This window comes from Lissotriton helveticus, chromosome 11, assembly GCF_964261635.1.
Source record: "Lissotriton helveticus chromosome 11, aLisHel1.1, whole genome shotgun sequence".
In the NCBI taxonomy this organism is placed as follows: domain Eukaryota; kingdom Metazoa; phylum Chordata; class Amphibia; order Caudata; family Salamandridae; genus Lissotriton; species Lissotriton helveticus.
The window spans coordinates 1,078,193,302-1,078,213,281 of record NC_136072.1 but is presented as its reverse complement, the minus strand read 5'-3'; the positions used below and the strand labels follow the sequence as shown (position 1 = coordinate 1,078,213,281).

Here is a 19,980-nt window from a genome sequence, read left to right as displayed (position 1 = left end):
TGCAGCCGCTGCACGCTTCCTTTTGTTGCTCCCAAATAGAGGAGATTTCCATAGTCCAATTGCGATGCAACGAGTGTGGCTGAGGTGGGAAGAATATCCAAGGTTTTCCTTAACATTTTAAGGATATCAAAGCATCTCCCTGCGACTTTCCTCGTGTGGGTCTCAAAGGAAAGTTTCGAATCGTGCCAAACTCTTAGATATTTGACTTCTTTAGGCGTGGTAACGGGCCCCAACCTCTGGGGCCACCAAGCCGAGCACCAGATGGAGAGGGTTTTCCCTATGACCATAACCTCAGTCTTACTGCCATTTAATTTCAGGCACTTGTTTGACATCCTTGAAGCTAGGTCTTTTAGGCAGGAGGTGAACTGAGTTGCTGGCTCGTCTGAGTCCTGAGCTAGAGTGACTATAACCTGCCTGTCATCCGCATATGACACTATAGTGATCGTGTGTTTTTCCACAATATCTGCCAGGGGGGGCCATATATAGATTAAAAAGGGTTGGGCTAAGAATTGAGCCCTGTGGGACCCCTTATGAGAGTGGCAAGATTTTTGACATATGAGGATGCTGTACAACCTGGAAGCTGCGGTCCTGTAGAAAGGAACTCATCCACTTTAGCTTAGGTTAGGCTGATTTGTAGAGTGCACAGCTGCCCCAGCAAAGGGGCGTCCCGGCGCTAAAAGCAACAAAGGGTGCTAACAGCAGGGAGCCCATCAAGACTAGCGAGAGAAAAAGCCTGAGGGCCATAAAGAGCCACAGAGACAGACAAAGGGCGTGGACTACAAAACCTAAATAGATGGGAAAAGATGTCTAAAGTGCTTTCCGAAATGTCAGATAGTTATCCATACTCCGGATGTGAACAGGAAGGGCATTCCTCCGTTTAGCTGCCAGTGTGCGAAAGGAGGACCCACCGGCGCGAGTCCTCCTGACCCGGGTGACAACTGCCAGGTGTTGACCTGCTGAGCGAAAATGACGATTAGGAACGTAGGTGGAGCGCAGGCCAGCTAGAATGCCATGCGCAGGGGCGTTTAAGATCCTGAACGCAAAGCAGAGGGACATGAACTCCACCTGTTTTGCCACTGGGTGCCAATAACGCTGACGAATGGAGGTGGATGTGGGGCAGCGTCTTGGCATGCCAAGGAGAGTTCTGGCTGCCACATTTTGGACTCTCTGCAGTCTCAGAATCTCCGTCTTGTTGGCCACTTAGTAGAGCAAGCTGGTGTTTTCTAGTCTCGACAACACGGATGCCTGGACAATCATCTGTTGGAAGGATGGGTCAAAAAAACGAGCAGAGGTTTGAGCCCACGCAGGATACCAAAATATGTTGCCGCCACCTTCTTAGTCTTGGTTTGGAAACTCAGGGCCAAATTAATCCAGACCCCAAGGTTCTTCACCACTTGTTTGGGGGTGGGTGCAAGGCCCAGAGTGGTGGCCACCACTGTTCATTCCGTAGCTCAAGATCTTTCCCAAACAGCAAGATTTCAGACTTGCTGGCGTTGAGCGGGAGACAGTTGGCCGTCATCCACCCTGCGACGTCCGCAAACCCGATCCGGAATTTTGCAGCATCATTCAAACAGTCAACGGAGAGGGCGACTACTAATTGAGTATTGTCAGCATATAGTACTATAGTCAGCCCTCTCCTCTTGGCTACTGCAGCTAGGGGTTGAACATACAAGTTGAAAAGCGTTGGACTTAACGCAGAGCCCTGCGGCACTCCCTGTTTGATAGGATGGAATCTGGAGGTGAAAGGGGGTGCCGACACCTGGAAGGACCTATCCGAAAGAAAGGAGATAAACTAATCCAGGGCGAGGCCCACTATGCCAGCCTCCTTCAACCTCCGTATCAATACTGGTGAGAGACTGTATCAAATGCGGCACTGAGATCCAATAGGATCAGTGCCGAAGTGCATCACTCATCCAGTGCTGCTCTCAGATGTTCAGACGCAGCTGGGAGGGCTGACTCCGTGCTAAGGCCCAGGCGAAATCCGCACTGGGAAGAGTTCAATATGTTGTTATTCTCCAGGTAGCCTGACAAGATGTAATTGAAATAGGCATTGGAGATACTAGAGGCCCAGGGAAGCAGGGAATAAGGCGAAAGTTTTCCGGTTTAGCTGGATCGAGGTTGGGCTTCTTTAATAGTGGCACTACCCTAGCCTGCTTCCGTAACCTGGGAACCATGGCCATAGACAGGGACATGTTGATAACCTGGCCTAGAGGTGTGAGAAACACAGGGAGCAGTCTCATAAGACGGTCAGGCTTTATAGGGTCAGCCGGGGAGCCAGATTTAACCTTTCTGCAACGTACCCGTAGTACATCCTCGGTAATTGGCGGGAAGGTGGTCAGTGTGTGGGTGAAACGGGAAGCATCCACAGAATCGGAGCCCATGGTAACCTGAGGAAAGGTCATTTTATATCTTATCCACCTTATTTATAAAGACGGTGGCAACGTCCTCACAGTGTTTGTCAGACTTGATGGCAGACGTCACAGGTGCCCCAGCATTTTAAAGATTTTTAAGAATACGAAAAATTATTTTAGAAGTTTTGTGGCTGTTTCTGATCTCATCAGCAAAACGTGCTGCCCGTGCTTTCTGGACAGCCCTATGGTATTTCTTAATGGCTGACTGATAGCAGCTCTTCAATATGGAATCTAAGTCTCGTCTCCATGCCCTCTCCATCCGTTTACATGCTTTACGCATATTGGTAAGGTTGGTGTTATACCATGGGTTGGATTTTATCATTTAGCGCTTCTCCATCCACCCCACCCGTAGTTGCTGTAGGAGCAGTTTGTGGGATACCGTGTCAAAGGCTGCACTTAGGTCCAGCAGGACCAAGGCCGCTGTCTCACCGGCATCCTCACGCCTACGCAGCGACCCTGTGATGAAGAGAAGTGCTGACTCAGTCAAGTATGTGGCTCTAAAACCAGTTGCGTGGGGTGGAGAAGATTGCGCTGATTAATGTGGGCCACCAATTGCTTGTTCACCACCTTCTCTGCTATTTTAGAGAGGTTAGGGAATATTGAGATGGGTCGGAGATTTTCCAGTAGCTCATGGTTGACCGAGGGTTTCTTCTTCAAGGGCAGAACAATCGCTTGTTTCCAGTTCCTCGGGACCACCCCACATTGAAAGGATAGTTCCAGCAGTTGCTGCAGATAGGGTAGTATCACATCTAGCCCCTCCTTTATTCTTCTTGGCGTTGTTGGATCAATTGGCAAGCCAGATTTTATGCTTAATGCCACCCCTTCAGATATGTCAAAGGGGGTGTCAGAAATTCCAGGGGAGGGTTAATCCTGGGCTCAGTAAGTCTCTCGGGCTGCGTGATAAGGTCGTTTCGGGCCTCATCAGGGAAGTAGTTGTATATTTTAGATACTTTGAATAGAAAAAAGTCAGCGATCTGATTGCACAACTCAGGTGAGCTGGTAGGTGCTATCAGCGTTCTCTCTAGAGAGGATATATCTTTGAGGGTAGCAAAATGTTCCTTAGTGGAGTTTTTTGCCATTTCTATTTTTGCCTTATAATAGATGGTACGCCTTTTTTCATCGAGGAATTTTGTGCTAACTTATAAGCATCCTTATTATCTTTCGAGAAATCTGTCCTCCATTTGCGCTCAAGGCGTTTTCAGCCTTGTTTAGCGATTCTGAGCTCTTCATTATACCACAGTGCTGATTTGGACAATCTCTGTGGGGTCTTCGTGGTCCACGGTGCAACTACATCCAGTGCTTCCGTGATCCACTTATCCACTGCTGAGTTTGCCTTATTGATCTCATTTCCCAGTAGTGGTACGTTTTTCTGTAAGGCGCAAGTGAAGCTCTCAATATTGAAACTGGTTCATTTTCTGCGAGGGAAAGCAGGGCCTGTTCTTGGCGTATGGGGATGTTTGGCTAGTGGTATACAGAAGGCTTCAAGATGGTGGTCAGACTATGGAATATGGCTCAGAGGCTCAACCACTAGCTCTTGATAGTTTGATAAAATGCAGTCTAACACATGACCTGACCGATGTGTCCGGACCATTTACTTAAGATGAATGTGTGTTGGTTATAGCATAGATACATTATACTCCTCACACACCAATGCATACACTTGCACATACACACACACACGCACACGCGCACACACACACACACACACACACACACACACACATATGGGATACTCCAGGAATATTTTAGCTTGAGATAAGTTTCTGGACTATTATTAGGTCTTTAATAATACTTCTAGGGATTACTTGTAAATGACTTATTTACTTGAGAACAACAATGTACATGATGAGTATTGCACTTTCCCACAGATTTCACAGGGACTGAAGAGTTTGCTACAGTGATATTACAGCATGTATCCGAAACATCGTTGCTTTTTGGACTAAAACCTTTATCTTTCTGGCTTCACTATGGTAACTGGAGCGAAGTAATTGAAAGGTCACTGGTCTAGATGAGAGTAATTACACTAATTCAGAGTTACTTGTATGCTCGTAGAATTTCCTCCCGGAATAATCGTTGGCGATTAACACTAGAACTGCATTAAAAAAGTACATAATAGGGACCTGGGAAGGGTATGCAGCATAACAAGGAAAGTAAAAAACAGGAGATAAAGTAGTAACTTTAGCCGTTGGCGACAAGATGTGTTTAGGCAGTGCTTATCCACCATTAGATTCTACCCTTTTTTCTAAGGGCAGCCAAGATGGTTCTAGGACTGGAACATGTCTGATCCACAGGAGTATCTTTGTTATGGTCTGGGGACCCAGCACTCCAGATTGAATTCGAAATGAGAGAGCTGTCGCATGAATCCGGAATGGCAGCATCTGTCACTGGATAGTTTGTTTAAGCATTTAAAATGTTATGATTGACTTCTGCCCTCTCTTTATTAGAATGCCAGGTGATATGCCACCCAAAGTGCTCCTCATGCTTGCCTGCCACGTGTGGTTTGCCTGCAGAGTATGCCTCTCATTTCACAGAAGCCTTCTGTCGGGACAAGATGAACTCTCCGGGAGTGCAGTTGAAGGAACCAAGTAGCAGCGTTCGCCTGGAAGGATGGATGAAGGTGCCAAGGTATAAACGTGAGTCTGTATGTCTCATACACCAAGACACAACAGAATATTAATTTTAATGGTGTACATAGTGCAAGTCCCTATGAATGCAAAGCATATTGGATCATGACTAACCTGGGACAGGAAATGTAAATAGCTGTGCTTATCGGGAAATATGTATGTGATTTATCTTAAAATGCAAAGAATCCCATTAGCACTGTCATACAGTGTAAGTCACATAATCACAATATGAAGGTTACATTTTCACATTGTCATCTTTGTTAATAATGTAGCCATAATTACAAGTCTCTTCTCTTACCCATAATGAACAACAGGAGTTCTTTAATCTAATCTAAAGCTTGGCTCCCCGCCCCCCTGGACAGTCCTAATACCCCTGATATTTCTGCCAATACCCCCCAGATTTTCTACCATTTCTGTAGGCATCCTCTGGCTTTATATATTACTTTCTCTGCATTGGAGCACCAATCCAAGTCAGATTCCCATTCTCTTAATTCTAGTTCATATTGTGCACTCCATTTTTGGGCTATGTTTCGTTTTGCCACCATCGCAGCCACTCTCAGCCAAATGGTTGTATATTTCGGCCATTTTTCTTCCCCCACTTTAGTCACTTATTAATCATTTCTACTGCACTCTTTGTTGTGGGCTTTTTTCCATGTGCATATATTCTAGCGCATCTTTTTATCTGTGCCATGTTTTCTACACCTTTTGTTCAGTTGGCAAATAGTGGCCCAGGTATGTGAGATCAAGAGCCAGATAACATCCTTGTTAGAACTTACTCCAAGTGATATGCTTTCTTCTCATGGATTCATAAATATTTCTACATATTTCCTCATCTTATAAATTATATATCTGAAAGAAACAGTTAGTTATAGATTCCTTACCTTAGAAATACCCCCAGGCATCAGACTGAATCCGGAACGTTTTTCGCCAGCAGTACCCCTGCGCGTCGAAAGGTGGCGTCGGTCGGCTCTGCATTCGTCGTGGTCGCCGGGATGCCATCGCGGAAGCTACTTAGATGCCGCCCTTGTGTGCTGACGTCGGTTCTTGCTTTTTCCACGCTAGCCAGCGCAGATCTGGAGAGAGTGGTACCTCCAGCCACTTTTTGACTGACTTTTTGCACACTTTTGTCGACTCCCTTTTCGAGTCTTCGACTCCTGGCGCATGTCTGGGATGCCCGACTTCAAGGCTTGCGGTTCCTGTAGCCGGCTGATGTCGGTGACGGATCCGCACCGCATGTGCCTCTTCTGCCTGGAGTGTGACAACGACCCCAAGTCGTGCTTCGACTGCCGGACCATGAATCCCAAGTCTTTGCGGGAGCGGTCTTGAAAGCTTCCAAGGCCCGGCAGTCGGCTCCACGCTGTTTGAGGTCCCGGTCTCTTGGGAGGTTGAGGGACCAGTCGCGGAGTCATCACCATCAATCTTCTTCCACGTCTTGGCACTCTGTGTCAGGTAAGTCAAAGCACAAGAAGTCGGAGAAGCATTGTCGCTCTTTGACTTCTCCCCGGCCGTCGCGCCGAGGGATGCGGGTGGTGCCCCTCCCGCGGCTCCGCGTGCAGAGCCCGAATGGTCGACTCCAGGCTTCCCTCCCTACCCAGGACCTGGAGAGACCCCTGCCAAGCGACGTCAATTTTACCAAGCGATGCATACCATCTTTGGGCAGCCCGACTTCTTCAGCGCGCCTTCGGGCCCCACGGACTTGGCTGGGGGCCCTGGGCCTTCGATGCCTGGGGCTTCGGCGCCGCAGGGTCCCCTTGGATCCAGGCCTGGATCCGGATCTGTGTCGTCCCAAATTTTTACACCTCCCCCAGTGCTGATTCCACCGGCACCATGTCTCCAGCCGGCGTCAGCTGTGTCTCCAGCCAATATCGGGTGTGTCCCCAGCCGATGTTGACCCCAGCCTCCACCTCTATGTAGAGACGGAGCCTGACCGGTGTCGACGGGTACTTTTGTGCCCTTGTTCTATTCCGGCTCTTTTAGACCAGATTGGCAGCCAGAAGAGGGTGAGGAGGACTGGTAGGGGTCTGGAGACCCTCTAACTGACCAGTTGGGCTACAAACCGGACTGGAGAGAGGAACTTGGGGAAGCCAGTGGTCTGGATACCTCACCAGACCTTATCATGTTGTCTCCTCCTACCTTGGCATGTTGTCTCCTCCTACCTTGGCTATGGAGGAGAGAGCGTCTTACGCCGTGGTGTTGCGTAGGGCGGCCAAGGCTCTCTCCACCTCGAGCTACCTACAGTGGCAGCCAGGACTAACCTCCTGGCAGAGGTGCTTCAACCGGCAGCATGCTTTTCGGAGCCCATGCTACCATTTAACGAGGCCCTCACTGACATCTTTTTGAGCATCTGGTCCAGGCCCAACATAGGGGCTCCTGTGGATAGGATGATTGCCCGATGCCACCGCCCGGCCCCCGGCGACCAATCTTTCCTCTCCCAGCACCCCACCCCTGAGAGCTTGGTGGTCCAAGCCACCACCTCCAAAGGTGCATTCCCTAACGCACCACCTGATAAGGAAACCAAAAACCTGGACCATCTTGGGAAGATGTTTTCTTCCTCCAGCTTTGGACTGTGGTCGGTAAACACTGCATATCTGTTGGGCTGTTATACACACTCTGTGTGGGATAGGGTGGCGCAAGTGCTGCCTCAGTGCCCGGAGGAGGCCCGGGCCGTACTCTCCTGTGCAGTTGTCGAAGGGAAAGATGCAGCAGTTTACCAACCGCTGTGGGCTGGATACCGCCGACTCACTAGGCAGGACGATTTCCACGTTGGTAGCCCTTCGATTCTACATCTACTTGAAGTCGACTGGTTTTTCAGGGGATCTCCAATCCACTCTTATGGACATGCCCTTTGATTTATTTAAAACGTTTTGTGTAGAGCGAACAAGACCCCGAGGGATACCAGAGTGCTTCACAGTAATGGGAGAGGAGAACAAGGTAAAAAGGGAGCATTGTAAAGAGTAAGAGAGGATAACATCATAAGCTAATAAAAATGTACAAGAATGCGAACAAGCATTACTTGGTACGATAAGGTAGACAATACTGGGTAGTACAGTTCTTGAAGAAAACAGACGACCAATGATTATTTACTGCAGGAACCTGTTCATTAGGAGTTTTATTACTTCATGTTTGAAAGCAGCTGTGTAAGGAATTCTGCGGATTTCCGGAGGGAGCGAGTTCCAGATCTTCGGTGCCGAACCAGAGAAGGCTCTGAGTCTTGTTCTCTTTTTGTGAAAGGTCTGGGAATTTGCACTTCTTGATGGTCAGCCCCCCCGACACCCCACCCCTGATAGTTCTAGTTTTTGAGCCAGGTATCCAGGGGTTTTGAAGTGGAGGGCTTTGTGCGACAGCCAATCTTTAGTTGTATTCTTGCTTCGTAGGGTAACCACTTTAGAGATCTTAGAGCTGGGGAGATGTGATCAGTTCTTTTTGTGTCAGTGATCAGTCTGGGCGCTGCAATCAATGAAGCCCTGAGCAGGGCCAAGGTATGTTTGGGTAGGCCACACAATTTCTTACTACCATAATCTACTCGGGGCCGGATAAGCGCTTGAACCATCATTTTGAGGGAGGCCTCATTTTAGATTTCTAAGAAGCCTTATTTGGTAGTTTACGCCCTTACACATTATACTAATGTTTTTCTTCATGTTCAGGTGGGAGTCTAAGGTGATACCAAGAGATCTGAAAGAAACAGGTTAGTGTTAGATTCCTTACCTTAGAATATTCCCAGGCGTCAGACTGCATCCGGAAAGTTTTCGTCAGCAGTACCCTTGCACGTCGGTAGGCGTAGTCTGTTGCTCCGCGTCCGTCGTCGTGATCGCCGGGCCGCCCTCGCGCGCTGACGTTGGTTCTTCTTTTTTCCGCGCCAGTAAGCGCAGATCCGGGAAGAGCAGTTATCCAAGTCATTTTTTGACTAACTTTTTTGCCTATTTTTGGCTATTCTTTACGAGTCGATATCGACTCCTGGTGCCGGTATGGATGCCCGGGTTCAAGCCGTGCAACGCCTGTCACCGCCTGACGTCGGTGGCCGACCCCCACAGCCGTTGTCTCTACTGCCTCGGGGCCGACCACGACCACAAGTCGTGCCCCGACTACCTGGCCTTGAACTCGAAAGCTAGTCGGGAGCGGTCCCGTAAGCTCCTCGAGATCTGGAAGTGGCTCCGTGCTGCTCGAGGTCCCGGTCGAGGGGGAAGTCGAGGGACCGGTCGCAGAGCCGCAGCCATCGATGCTCGTCGAGTCACCACCACTCGTCGGGCTCGAAGCCCTCCGGTAAGTCGAGGAAAAAGAAGTCGAAGAGGTGTCATCGCTCTTCTGACTCCCCTCGCCGGTCACACAACGCGGCTGAGGGTTCGGGTGACGCCAACCCGCGCGGCTCCATCGGAGCCGCGGGCGTCGCATCAGGTCCCATACCCTCCGGTCCTTGGACTGCCTGCGACGCCAGAGGAGATACGGGACTTCCTTGTGGCCATGAGGACTCGCTTCCCTCCGTAGAGGCCTGCCGGCGCGCCTTCGGGCCCCGCAGACCCGACCTCGGCAGCTTCCTGGCGCCGTCTGGGGCTTCGGCCCCGGCGGCGTTGTCTACTTTGGTCCCGACGGCGCAAGGCCCAGGTTGATCCAGGCCTGGATCCCGGTCGACACCGGTCCAACTTAGGACTCCGCCAGCGCTGACCCCATTGGTGTCACTCACGGCGCCGTCTTCGGACGGCGGCGCCCCTGGTTTCAGTCCAGGTCCGGAGTCGGAGCTGCGCCACTAGGCGCCGTCTCCGGCGTCGGTGGGTGAGCAATTCACCTATGACCCGGCTCTGTCATTTCTGCCTGTTTATCAGGTCACGGATGAAGGGGAGGACTGGGAGGGGTCTGAGGACCCTCTGGCACAACAGTGCCAGTTAAGTCAGGACTGGGCAGATGAGTTGGGAGAGGCCAGTGGTCTGGACACATCGCCCGACACTGGATTAATCTCTCCTCCCTCCGTGGCTACGGAGGAGGGTGCCACTTATGGTGTGGTGTTGCGCAGGGCAGCCAAGGCCTTGGCTCTTGAGCTCCCTGCTGCGGCCGTGAGGACTAATCTCCTCACTGAGATGCTTCAGTCGCCAGTAAGCCTATGCTGCCGTTTCATGAAACCCTCACAGACGTTCTGATGGGCACTTGGTCCACGTCCTCCACAGTGCTCCCTGTGGATAGGAACGTGGCCCGACGACCCGGCACCTGGCGACCCCCACTTTCCACCCCACCCCTGAGAGCCTGGTGATCCAGGATTCTACATCCCAGACAGAATTCCCAACTGCCCCTCCAGATTGGAAATCCAAAAGGTTTGATCAGTTTGGGAAGAAACTGTTTACCTCATTGAGTTTGGGGTTGCGGTCTATCAACACCGCTTGCCTTTTGGGCTGTTACACCCACTCTTTGTGGGACACGGTTGTGGATGTGCTGCCCCAGTGTCCAGAGGAGGCCCAGGCACGGCTCGCCCAGGCACTTGCCGAGGAGCGGGATGCAGCACGCTACTCCATCAGATGTGGACTTGATACCACGGACTCGCTAGGCAGAGCGATTTCCCCGACGGTGGCGATCGATCGCCACCCCTGGCTGAGGTCCGGCAATTTTTCAGGGGATGTCCAGGCCACGCTCATGGACATGCCCTTTGATGGTCGTCGCCTTTTTGGCGACAAAGCAGACAGTGCGCTTGAGCGTTTCAAGGGCTCCTGGGCTACGGCCAAATCCTTGGGCCTGTTTGGCCAGCCCAAGCAGACTTCTGCTTTTTGCCCCTTTCATGGCCAAGGAAGGGACACCCCCACACGTTCCTTTCAGCCACAGGTCGCAGAACCAGCCTCAACGCGGACGTGGTAACCGCCGTGGCTGTGCCGGGGTACAACGGCAAGGTCAGTCCACATCCACTCCCGCAGCATCTGCCTCAAAGCCTTCCTAGTCCGAGCTTTCAGGTCCATTCGACGCCAGTGGGGGACAGGGTCCGCCATCACCTCCTCTACTAGCGCTCCATCACGTCGGACAGATGGTTGCTGCAAATCGTCCGAAGGAGCTACTCCCTCACCTTCGAGGTGACCCCTCCAGCCATGCCACCGCAGTACCACCACATGTTGAGGGGTCACTTGCAACTTCTGCAGGAGGAAGTTATGGCCCTCTTGGCCAAGGGGGCCATTGATCGCGTTCCTGGGCCAGAAGTAGGACGTGGTTGCTACTTCCACTACTTTCTGGTACCCAAGAAGGACAAAGGGGGCCTACGCCCTATCTTGGACCTCCGGAGCGTCAACGGCTTCTTCCTGAAGGAGAAGTTCACGATGCTGACTTTGGCTCAGGTCCTTGCTGCCCTAGACCCAGAAGACTGGATGGTAGCGTTGGACTTGCAGGACGCATATTTCCACATCCCGTCCTGCCAGCCCACCGGCGCTACCTGCGGTTCACGGTCGGCCAAGTGCACTTTCAGTTTACCGTGCTCCCCTTCGGCCTCAACAGTGCCCCTCGGAAGTTCACGAAAGTGATGGCGGTGGTCGCAGCTCATCTGCGCAGATCAGGAGTTTCAGTCTTCTCCTATCTCGACGACTGGTTGTTGAAGGCGGGCTCGCCCCAGGCTGTTGTCTACCGGTGGTCCCAGCTCATCTGCGCAGATCAGGAGTTTCAGTCTTCTCCTATCTCGACGACTGGTTGTTGAAGGCGGGCTCGCCCCAGGCTGTTGTCTACCTCCTCCAGACTAGGGCCGACCTCCTGCACTCGCTGGGGTTCTCCATCAACGTGCCGAAGTCACACCTGTGCCCCTCTCAGAAGCTCCTTTTCATCGGAGCGGTTCTGGACTCAGCGCAGTTTCGGGTTTATCCTCCCGAACACAGGGTTCGGGATATTGAGGCTCTGATTCCGATCTTTCAGCCTTTATCCCGAGTTTCGGTCAGGTTGACGCTGCGGCTCCTGGGGCTGTTGTCCTCCTGCTTCCTACTGGTGCACCACGCCAGGTGGCGGATGCAGGCTCTGCAGTGGGACCTGAAGTTTCAGTGGGCACAGCATCAGGGCAACCTGTCCGACAACGTCCTGGTCTTGGTGGGCACTGCAAGTCAGTTGCAGTGGTGGCTCACAAACCACGATTGGGTCAGTGGCAGATCCCTCTCCCTACCCCAACCGGAGAATGTAGTAGTGACGGATGCGTCCATCCTGGGGTGGGGAGGCCACATGGGAAAAGCGGAGATCAGAGGCCTCTGGTCTCCGGCGGAGTCCCGGCTCCATATCAACCTTCTGAAGCTGTGGGCGATCCGGCTTGCACTGAAGGCAATCCTTCCTACTGTCCGGGAAGGTGCAGTGCAGATGTTCACGGACAAGACCACTGCCATGTGGTACTGCAACAAACAGGGCGGGTGGGGTCGTGGACCCTTTGTCAAGAGGCTCTGCGCCTCTGGACATGGCTGACACACCAGAGCATCACCCTGGTGGTTCAACACCTGGCAGGTTCCCTGAACGCCAGGGCGGACGAACTCAGCCGCCGGTGCACGATGGATCACGAATGGCATCTGAACTCGAACGTTGCGCAAGGTCTCTTTCAGCAGTGGGGAGAGCCTTGGTTAGATCTATTCGCCACCGAAGAGAATGCACAATGTCATCAGTTCTGCGCGTTGGAATTTCCAAGGCGGCACTCGCTCGGAGACGCTTTTCATCGCGAGTGGAGCTGCCTTTCCGCCTATTCCACTTCTGCCCAGAGTGCTGAAGAAGATCGGGCGAGACCGGGCCCAAGTCATCCTTGTGTCTCAGGACTGGGCACGAATATACTGGAATCCTAATAGCAGACATGCTGAGTAGCCTCGGCATGTCAGTCGATCCCCCGATTTGTCTGCCTCTTCAGGAGGACCTTCTGTCGCAGCAGCAGGGGACGGTCCCCCACCCGAACCTGTCCAGTCTCCACCTACATGGGTAGAGATTGAGCGGCGACAGTTGAGGCTGTTTGGCTTGCCTCCTGAAGTCTGTGATGTGATTCTGGCAGCCAGACATCCCTCCACAAAAACGGTATACGCCTGCAGGTGGAAAAAATCTGTGGCATGGTGCACAGCAAAGGCTGTGGATCCACTCTCCCCCCCTTTCAGAGGTTCTCCTCTTCCTTCTTTCTCTTGCCCAGCAGAGCTCCGCTCCGGGCACTCTGAAGGGCTACCTCTCGGCCATTTCCGCCTTCTTAAGGCTACCTGATCAGCCCTCTTTGTTCAAGTCCCCGCTTGCAAATAGGTTTTTGAAGGGCATCACTCATATGTTTCCTCCAGTTCCTTTCGTGATGCCTCAGTGGGACTTGAACCTTGTTCTAACTTTTCTGATGTGCGCTCCCTTTGAGCCACTTCATAACTGTCCTTTTCGCCTCCTTACTCTGAAGACCGCTTTCCTGGTTGCCATCACCTCTGCCAGGAGAGTGAGTGAGCTTCAGGCCCTTTCTTCTCAGCCTCCTTTCCTTTCAGTCCATCCGGACAAAGTTGTGTTGCGGACGCGACCCACTTTCCTGCCCAAGGTAGTCACTGCCTTTCACATCGGGCAGTCCATCACTTTGCCCACCTTCTTTCTGCCTCCGCATCCCTCGAAAGAGAAAGAGAGGCTCCACCGTCTGGACCCAAAACGTGTGCTCTCATTCTATCTGGATCGCACACGCCGGTTCCAGGTGGATGACCAACTCTTTGTTGGTTATGTGGGCGCTAAGAAGGGACGGGCGGTGCACAAACGAACCATTTCTCGATGAGTCGTCTTGTGCATCAAAGCTTGTTACTCTTTGTCTCGAAAGGAGCCTCCTGTGGGGCTTCGTGCCCATTCCACACGGGCCACGGTGGCTACTACTGCCCTGGGCCTGGGAGTACCCTTGCAAGACATCTGTCAGGCAGCTATGTGGGCCTCGCTGCACACATTCGCTAGACACTACTGCCTGGACAGCCAAGTCCGGAGAGATGGCTTTTTCAGCCGTTCCGTTCTCCAGGACTTTCTGGTGTGATCATTGGTTCGCAGACCCACCACCGGGGTTGGTAAAGGGGTTGTAAAATGTGAGGAAACTGGATACTTCACAAGATTGGGACATTCTGTACCCCTCAGGTACTGCATTAGAGGATGTTTCCCACATTTACAGAGGTGGGTTGGAAGCCAGCTAACACCTTGGAGTTCACACCTTTTGTGGAATTGAAATCCATTGTCCCTACTGAGATATTACAGTCCGCCTCCTCAGTGGTGGAGCCTTTGATACCTTTAACAGAGGCCCGTTAGAGTCCTACCATGGCTGCCTGGCAAAAGTCCTTCTTGGGTCCAGCTGTCCAAAAGCATATAGTCAGATGTCATAGGCCTGCTTAAGTTGCCCCCCACTTTTGTTTCTCACCTATAATCAGAAAGACTTGTTGTCCAATTGTTTTCCACAAAGTTGAACCTGAAGGCTTTTCCAAACTCACCTCTTGCCAGGTTCCAAGTAGCTATAGACAAAAAATATCTTTATTTCAGAAGCCTGTTTCTCGGCACTGCTAATGCCACCTCTCACCTGTGTGTTTATGTACCTACCCTGTGTGGATTTGCAAACCGTGAAGCCATCATCTTGCCAGACCACATGAAAATGATGCTTACATAAATGGTGAGTGAGTATATCCAAACATATTATGAAATGCAAAATGTACTGTGCAGACACCATTGCATGGTCCATGACACTGCTGTTAAACTGCGCAATCACACATGGATGCGTTCCAGTCGTTTCTCCGGAGATCTCCTAGCCATATTCGTGGACCTGCCCTTCAATGGCGAGTGACTATATGGAGAGAAAGCTAGGTCCTCCTGGAAGCTCTTCAAAAAAAGGCTCATGCTTTAGTCCTACCCTCCCCCAGGTGCCAGTTTTACCAACAACATAGGACATTTTGTGATTACTTCAGGGCCGTATTGTCCAAGCAAAGGCATCCCTCTCAACTATCCTGATGTCTCAGCCTTTATACTGCTCCTTTTGTTAAAGTAGTTCTGGGAGGATGCCAGTAACAGCAGTTAACCATTGTGAATAATTGCAATACTGCGAACAGGTGGAAGAAACCTTGAAGAAAGTTACATTACTGAGCCTCTGCATGAAAGTCGTCTTCCAGAGCAACCGAATTTGGAAATAAACATTACTTGCTTGACTACATGCTGCAGAAATATTAAACATTGAATGTGGATGGTGAGACATCCATTTTGATCAAGATGGTGTTGAGACCTAGCTGAGGCCTAGTTCGCTCCAGCAGGGAAATTGTAGTTTACCAGGTCATATGTTTTAAAGGCAATAGCATCATATAACTGTATAAAATGTAAATTAATGTAATTGGCCAAGATAGCCACCTTTATAGGCTGCAAAACGTTTTGAATAAACTATGTGCTGTTGGTCTTCCGGAAGTAAGATGAATGTCTGCACTTAAGAAGATGTATTTTGATTACTCCAGTATTGGAACTTTCATAGATTCATATGCTTGAATCATTCCCCGTCCTGATGGTAGTACCCGCTACTTTAAAATAGTAGCAGTAGTAGTAGACTGATAGGTAAAGACTAGAAAAGGCCTAGGCCTCTTAGTTTATTAACCCATCATAGTCATTATTAAAAAAAAGACCAAACTTTGCCTTAACCAATCCGCATGAAGCACACTCTAGAACCTTCCAGAGAGTACCTCAGATTTTCTACCTCACATTGTGCTAGGGAGTCTCCTCTGAGCTCGGCTCAGCTTTTTCACATCTAAAGAATATTTCTGGACTTCATCCTTCAGGAATGTGACTTTATTTCATTTATATTTCAAGCAGATTTATATTCTACTCTTTATATCTGTTGTTTTGCCACCAGCTCTTACGGAGTCATGTCAGACAAGGCAAGAAAGGCTCTCTTCAGAGTGTGTGCTGCCTGTTTAAAGAAGAGGCTATATATGGAAGACCCTCATAAAGAATGCATTTACTGCTCATATCCAGCCAATAAGGCGTCAAGCAATACTCTCGGAGACCGTGAAGGCCGCATTCTCATTTGGCTTCAGAAGATGAAAACCAGGTCTGATTCTGTGTCAGACTCTGAGAGTGAGCAGTCTACCTCCTCAAGAATTTCCCTCAAAAGAGAAAGGGGGGTTTCGCACTCTGATAAAGAACCCCATGCTAAATGTACCAAGAAATCCTCTCAGGATGTTTCCACAGGGAGCAAAAAGGGTCTCACAGAAGGGAACAGTCTTCAAAATCCCATCTCCAGGGCTTGACTTTTAAAAAGCCTTCTTCAGAGCCGTTGTCGAGCTCTGTGCCATCTAAGAAGTGTTTGTCAAATCTCTTGATGACATGGGGATGCACCTCAGGGACATCGACATCTTTCTCTAATGGCCTTCTCACGTCGACGACCCAATAACATGCAAGTAACTGTTTTTGAAAGAGAATATACCGCTCTCCAGCATCTGGTAACTTCTTTACCCTAAATCCTAAAGGTGCACCTTCTTACCTTGCTTCTGCCACAAACTCCAATTAGCATACTGCCCTCGAACTGTCCCATTCAGCTCAACATCCCCCTCTCACACTGGCCACAAATCCAAAGCCCTCTGTATAGCCTATTTTGCTGATTCAAATCCATTTTGTTGCTGCTTTCCCCATTCTAGCTAATTTTTCTTTCCTGTGACTTTGTACAGAGGGGCCAAAATCTGAATCCAGTGAGGGATATGCTGTCTCCTAAAACCAAACAATCTAATAAACCTCTGATCTTCCTCCCTATTTCGTTGCGCAACCAATTCTTTGATTTTCTAACTCATTTGTGGCACCACATCTCTGTGTCCCTGATGCCATTGGATACCCAAATATTTCACATTTTGAGAGTGTCCCTGTAGCTTTGCGGTATATATCTCCCACCGTTTGCTCTGCAAGTGTTCCACAATCCTGTCCAGTTGAATTTGCACTTGTTCTTGTGTCTCTCCCTGTATCATCACGCCATCAATGTAACGGTGGAGCTGCATCAAGGTAATAACTAATACCTCCTCCGTGTTCTGCCACCAGTCGGTGACATATGGTAGGACTATGCAAGTACCCCATAGGGAGCCTTTGAAATGTGAACTATCCACCGGCCCATGAGAAAGCAAATTGCTCCTGGTTCTCAAGGGCTATAGGCATAGAAAAGAAGGCATTAGCAATATCAATAGTCGCATAACAGGTCCCAGGATGTTTCTGTATTTTCTCAATTAAGGTGATAGTATCTGGGACAGCAGCAGTCCGAGTAAGAGTGTGCTTGTTCAATTTGTGATAATCAACTGTCATGCACCAACTATTGTCATTTTTGCACACAGGCCACTTGGGGTTATTCCAGGTGGTAGTGATTGGAAACACTACCCCTATCAAGTCTCCTATGGTCTCACTGATCTCCTCATGCCCTCCTGGAATTTTGTACTGTTTTATATGAATTACCTTAGTAGCCTGGGACACCTTCACTGGAGGAATCTTCAAGTGACCAATCCTTACCATGTCAACGGAAATGTACCTTTTTGGTCCAAATTGATAGTACCCGTCCTCCAAATACAGAGAAATTCCCTTCAAAATATCCATTCCAATAATATATTCGGAGAGGGGCACTATCAATACAGTGTGTTCTCTTTTTGGTATGCTCCCTGTTTTCATTGGGACCTTGGTTTGTACAGCAGATGTCTCTTTACCGCATAAATCTGTGATAGTGTAATATCGTCCTTTAAACTTTTTTGGATTTCCATTTATCAAAGTGGCCTCCACTCCAATGTCTTCTAGGGCTCAACCCTGCTGAACACTACGATGTTTCCAATACATTTCTATGTCAACATAGGCTGATTATCTTTGCAAGCCCATCCCTATACCGGAGCTTGGCCTACTCCCTAATCTGCTTTCAGTCTATCAACCTTTGACCAAGTCAAATCCGGGTACAACATGTCATACTCTCGGGGAACTCCTCCCCCCTCCTATTCTCGCTAAGCCACTCATTGTCTAAGTCTCTCTCCCCCTTCACCTTCAGATGGGTAATTCTTTCACTCTCTTTTTCCTCTTCCTCCGGCTCTGGTTTTCTTTGACTCACTTGCTTTTTATCCTGTTTATTCACTTTCCTACTTCCTCCTTTCTTGTCCAACTCTCGCTTCCAATACATCTCCCTCAGACTCTTGGATTCTATTCCATCTACCTGTTCTTTCTTCACTCCAGCCTTCAACAAAACCATGAACATTTCTCTCATAGACACTCTGTTATTGTCTGTCCAGGTCTCAGACCGGGAGGCTCTTTCAGTCTTTATCCAGTCCCTTTCTCTCCCAGCTCACGAACTGCCTCAATCACCTGCGCCAAATTATGGCCAGTCTGGTTAATTAGCAGGGTCATTATCACCTGTTTGTAGGCTGCTGGAGCCGAACAGATTATTTTATTTCGCACTGACACTATCAGCAGCCCATCCATTACCTCATGTGCATTACCCAGGAAAATTACAGTTTTCATTACTTCCTCTTTAAGTCTCTGCATGGCATCTCTCAATGTGAACCATGGTTTGTCATTCGCTGGCCAGTCTGACTCTGTTTGGTACTTGTGACTGCACCCCGCTACTGCTGATTGTAACATGCAGTTTCTATTATTGTCTCTATAATTCTTTAACTGTTCCTGTACGGTAGGATCAAAATTTAACTGCAGCTCCATGGTCTAACATCACCCCAGAGGCTCCCATTTCCAAAAGTCACATCATCTACGTAAGCAAGCCCCCCCCCCAACCACCCACCGCGCCCCCCTCTCCTCCCCCCCCCCACACTCCCCCCGGGCCTCTGTCAGAATTTGCTAAAATGCCACTAATCTCTTGCTGAGTAAAATGCTCAATAGAGTCCATCGCAACCCCCTCTGGAAAATTTGGAGTACCTGTGTCTTCTGTCGAAATGTGGGCTGTGCATGAACAACCTTCCGATCGTCTGATTTACCCTGGCTGCTAGCTTGGTATCAGGCTCCTCCAGAGTCTCTCAAGATGAGGCAAATGGACTGCTGCACCTTTAAATAACACACTTACAAAAGGAACTCAGCACTCTTAAGATGAGGCAAGAAAGCAGATTTAGGTAAATTTAAAATGAAACTTGTGTGTTAATTCAACACTTTTAAGAGGAAGGCAAAATATATTGGTTAATGCAGATTCCCAAATATCAGCCAAAAGGAGTCAAAAGCAAATAACATCTACACAAAACAAGGAAACCTGAAATATGTACATGGAGCACAGAAACTCCGGAAGTATATACATAAAGTGTATAAAGAGAACACCTCACGGAGTGAAATTCACTCATCATTCTGGTCAGGTCAACTGGGAAGCCCTTGACGGTCAGCCAGAAGTCTCCATCAGGTGCGTCCACCACAACGGGCGAGCTTCTTATTCAGCGGCAAGAGTTTCCACCTTTAATACCTTTTTCTCAACCTGAGAAGAAGTTCCTAGAAACCTCTCCCCCTTTCTTCTGTTATGAAAACCAAGCTGACCTTACTGGTCTGCATCAGAGTCAAGAGAGAAGCTGGCCAGGCCCCTGTATTTTGACTCTGAGACGGAGCTGTACAATCCACACATTTCTCTGGAAACAACAATCTCTGCCCTGTGAAAGGTACCAAGCGCGCATCCCACACATCATGTTCCAACTTACTCTGCCCGGTGAGGAGCGAAAACAAGTGAAGAGGGAAAACATCCCCTCCCCTCCCCTCCAGTGCATGAGAGCACACAAAATGGAACCAGTTACACAAGATGTAGTCTATGGTCAATATATTGTTCCAAATAGTGTCACATACTGCATCTGGCTAATCAAGATGGTTCTTAAACTATGTATGACCCATTACAGCAACATTTCCATTTCATCCTGGATAAAGAAGGCAATAATTATTAAGCGGTCAATTGAAAAGGAAGGTGGAAAAAGACCACTATTTTCTGCATTCCCTGCAATTGATGATACAGGATTTGTATACTGAGTTTGCATCATCTGTGTTTCATCCTCTATCTGATTGGTAGTGCCTAGCCATTC

General features: G+C 49.5%; 1 protein-coding gene across 4 annotated transcripts in view; it reads left to right on the top strand.

The window, feature by feature from the left end:
* Positions 1-19,980, top strand: part of CIT (citron rho-interacting serine/threonine kinase) — a 1,315,032-nt gene that overhangs the window by 945,577 nt on the left and 349,475 nt on the right. For all 4 annotated transcript variants that reach the window (XM_078667654.1, XM_078667653.1, XM_078667652.1 and 1 more), the window contains exon 34: positions 4,856-5,036. In XM_078667654.1, the coding sequence (XP_078523780.1) occupies positions 4,856-5,036 (181 nt within the window). The remainder of the gene's footprint in view (positions 1-4,855; positions 5,037-19,980) is intronic.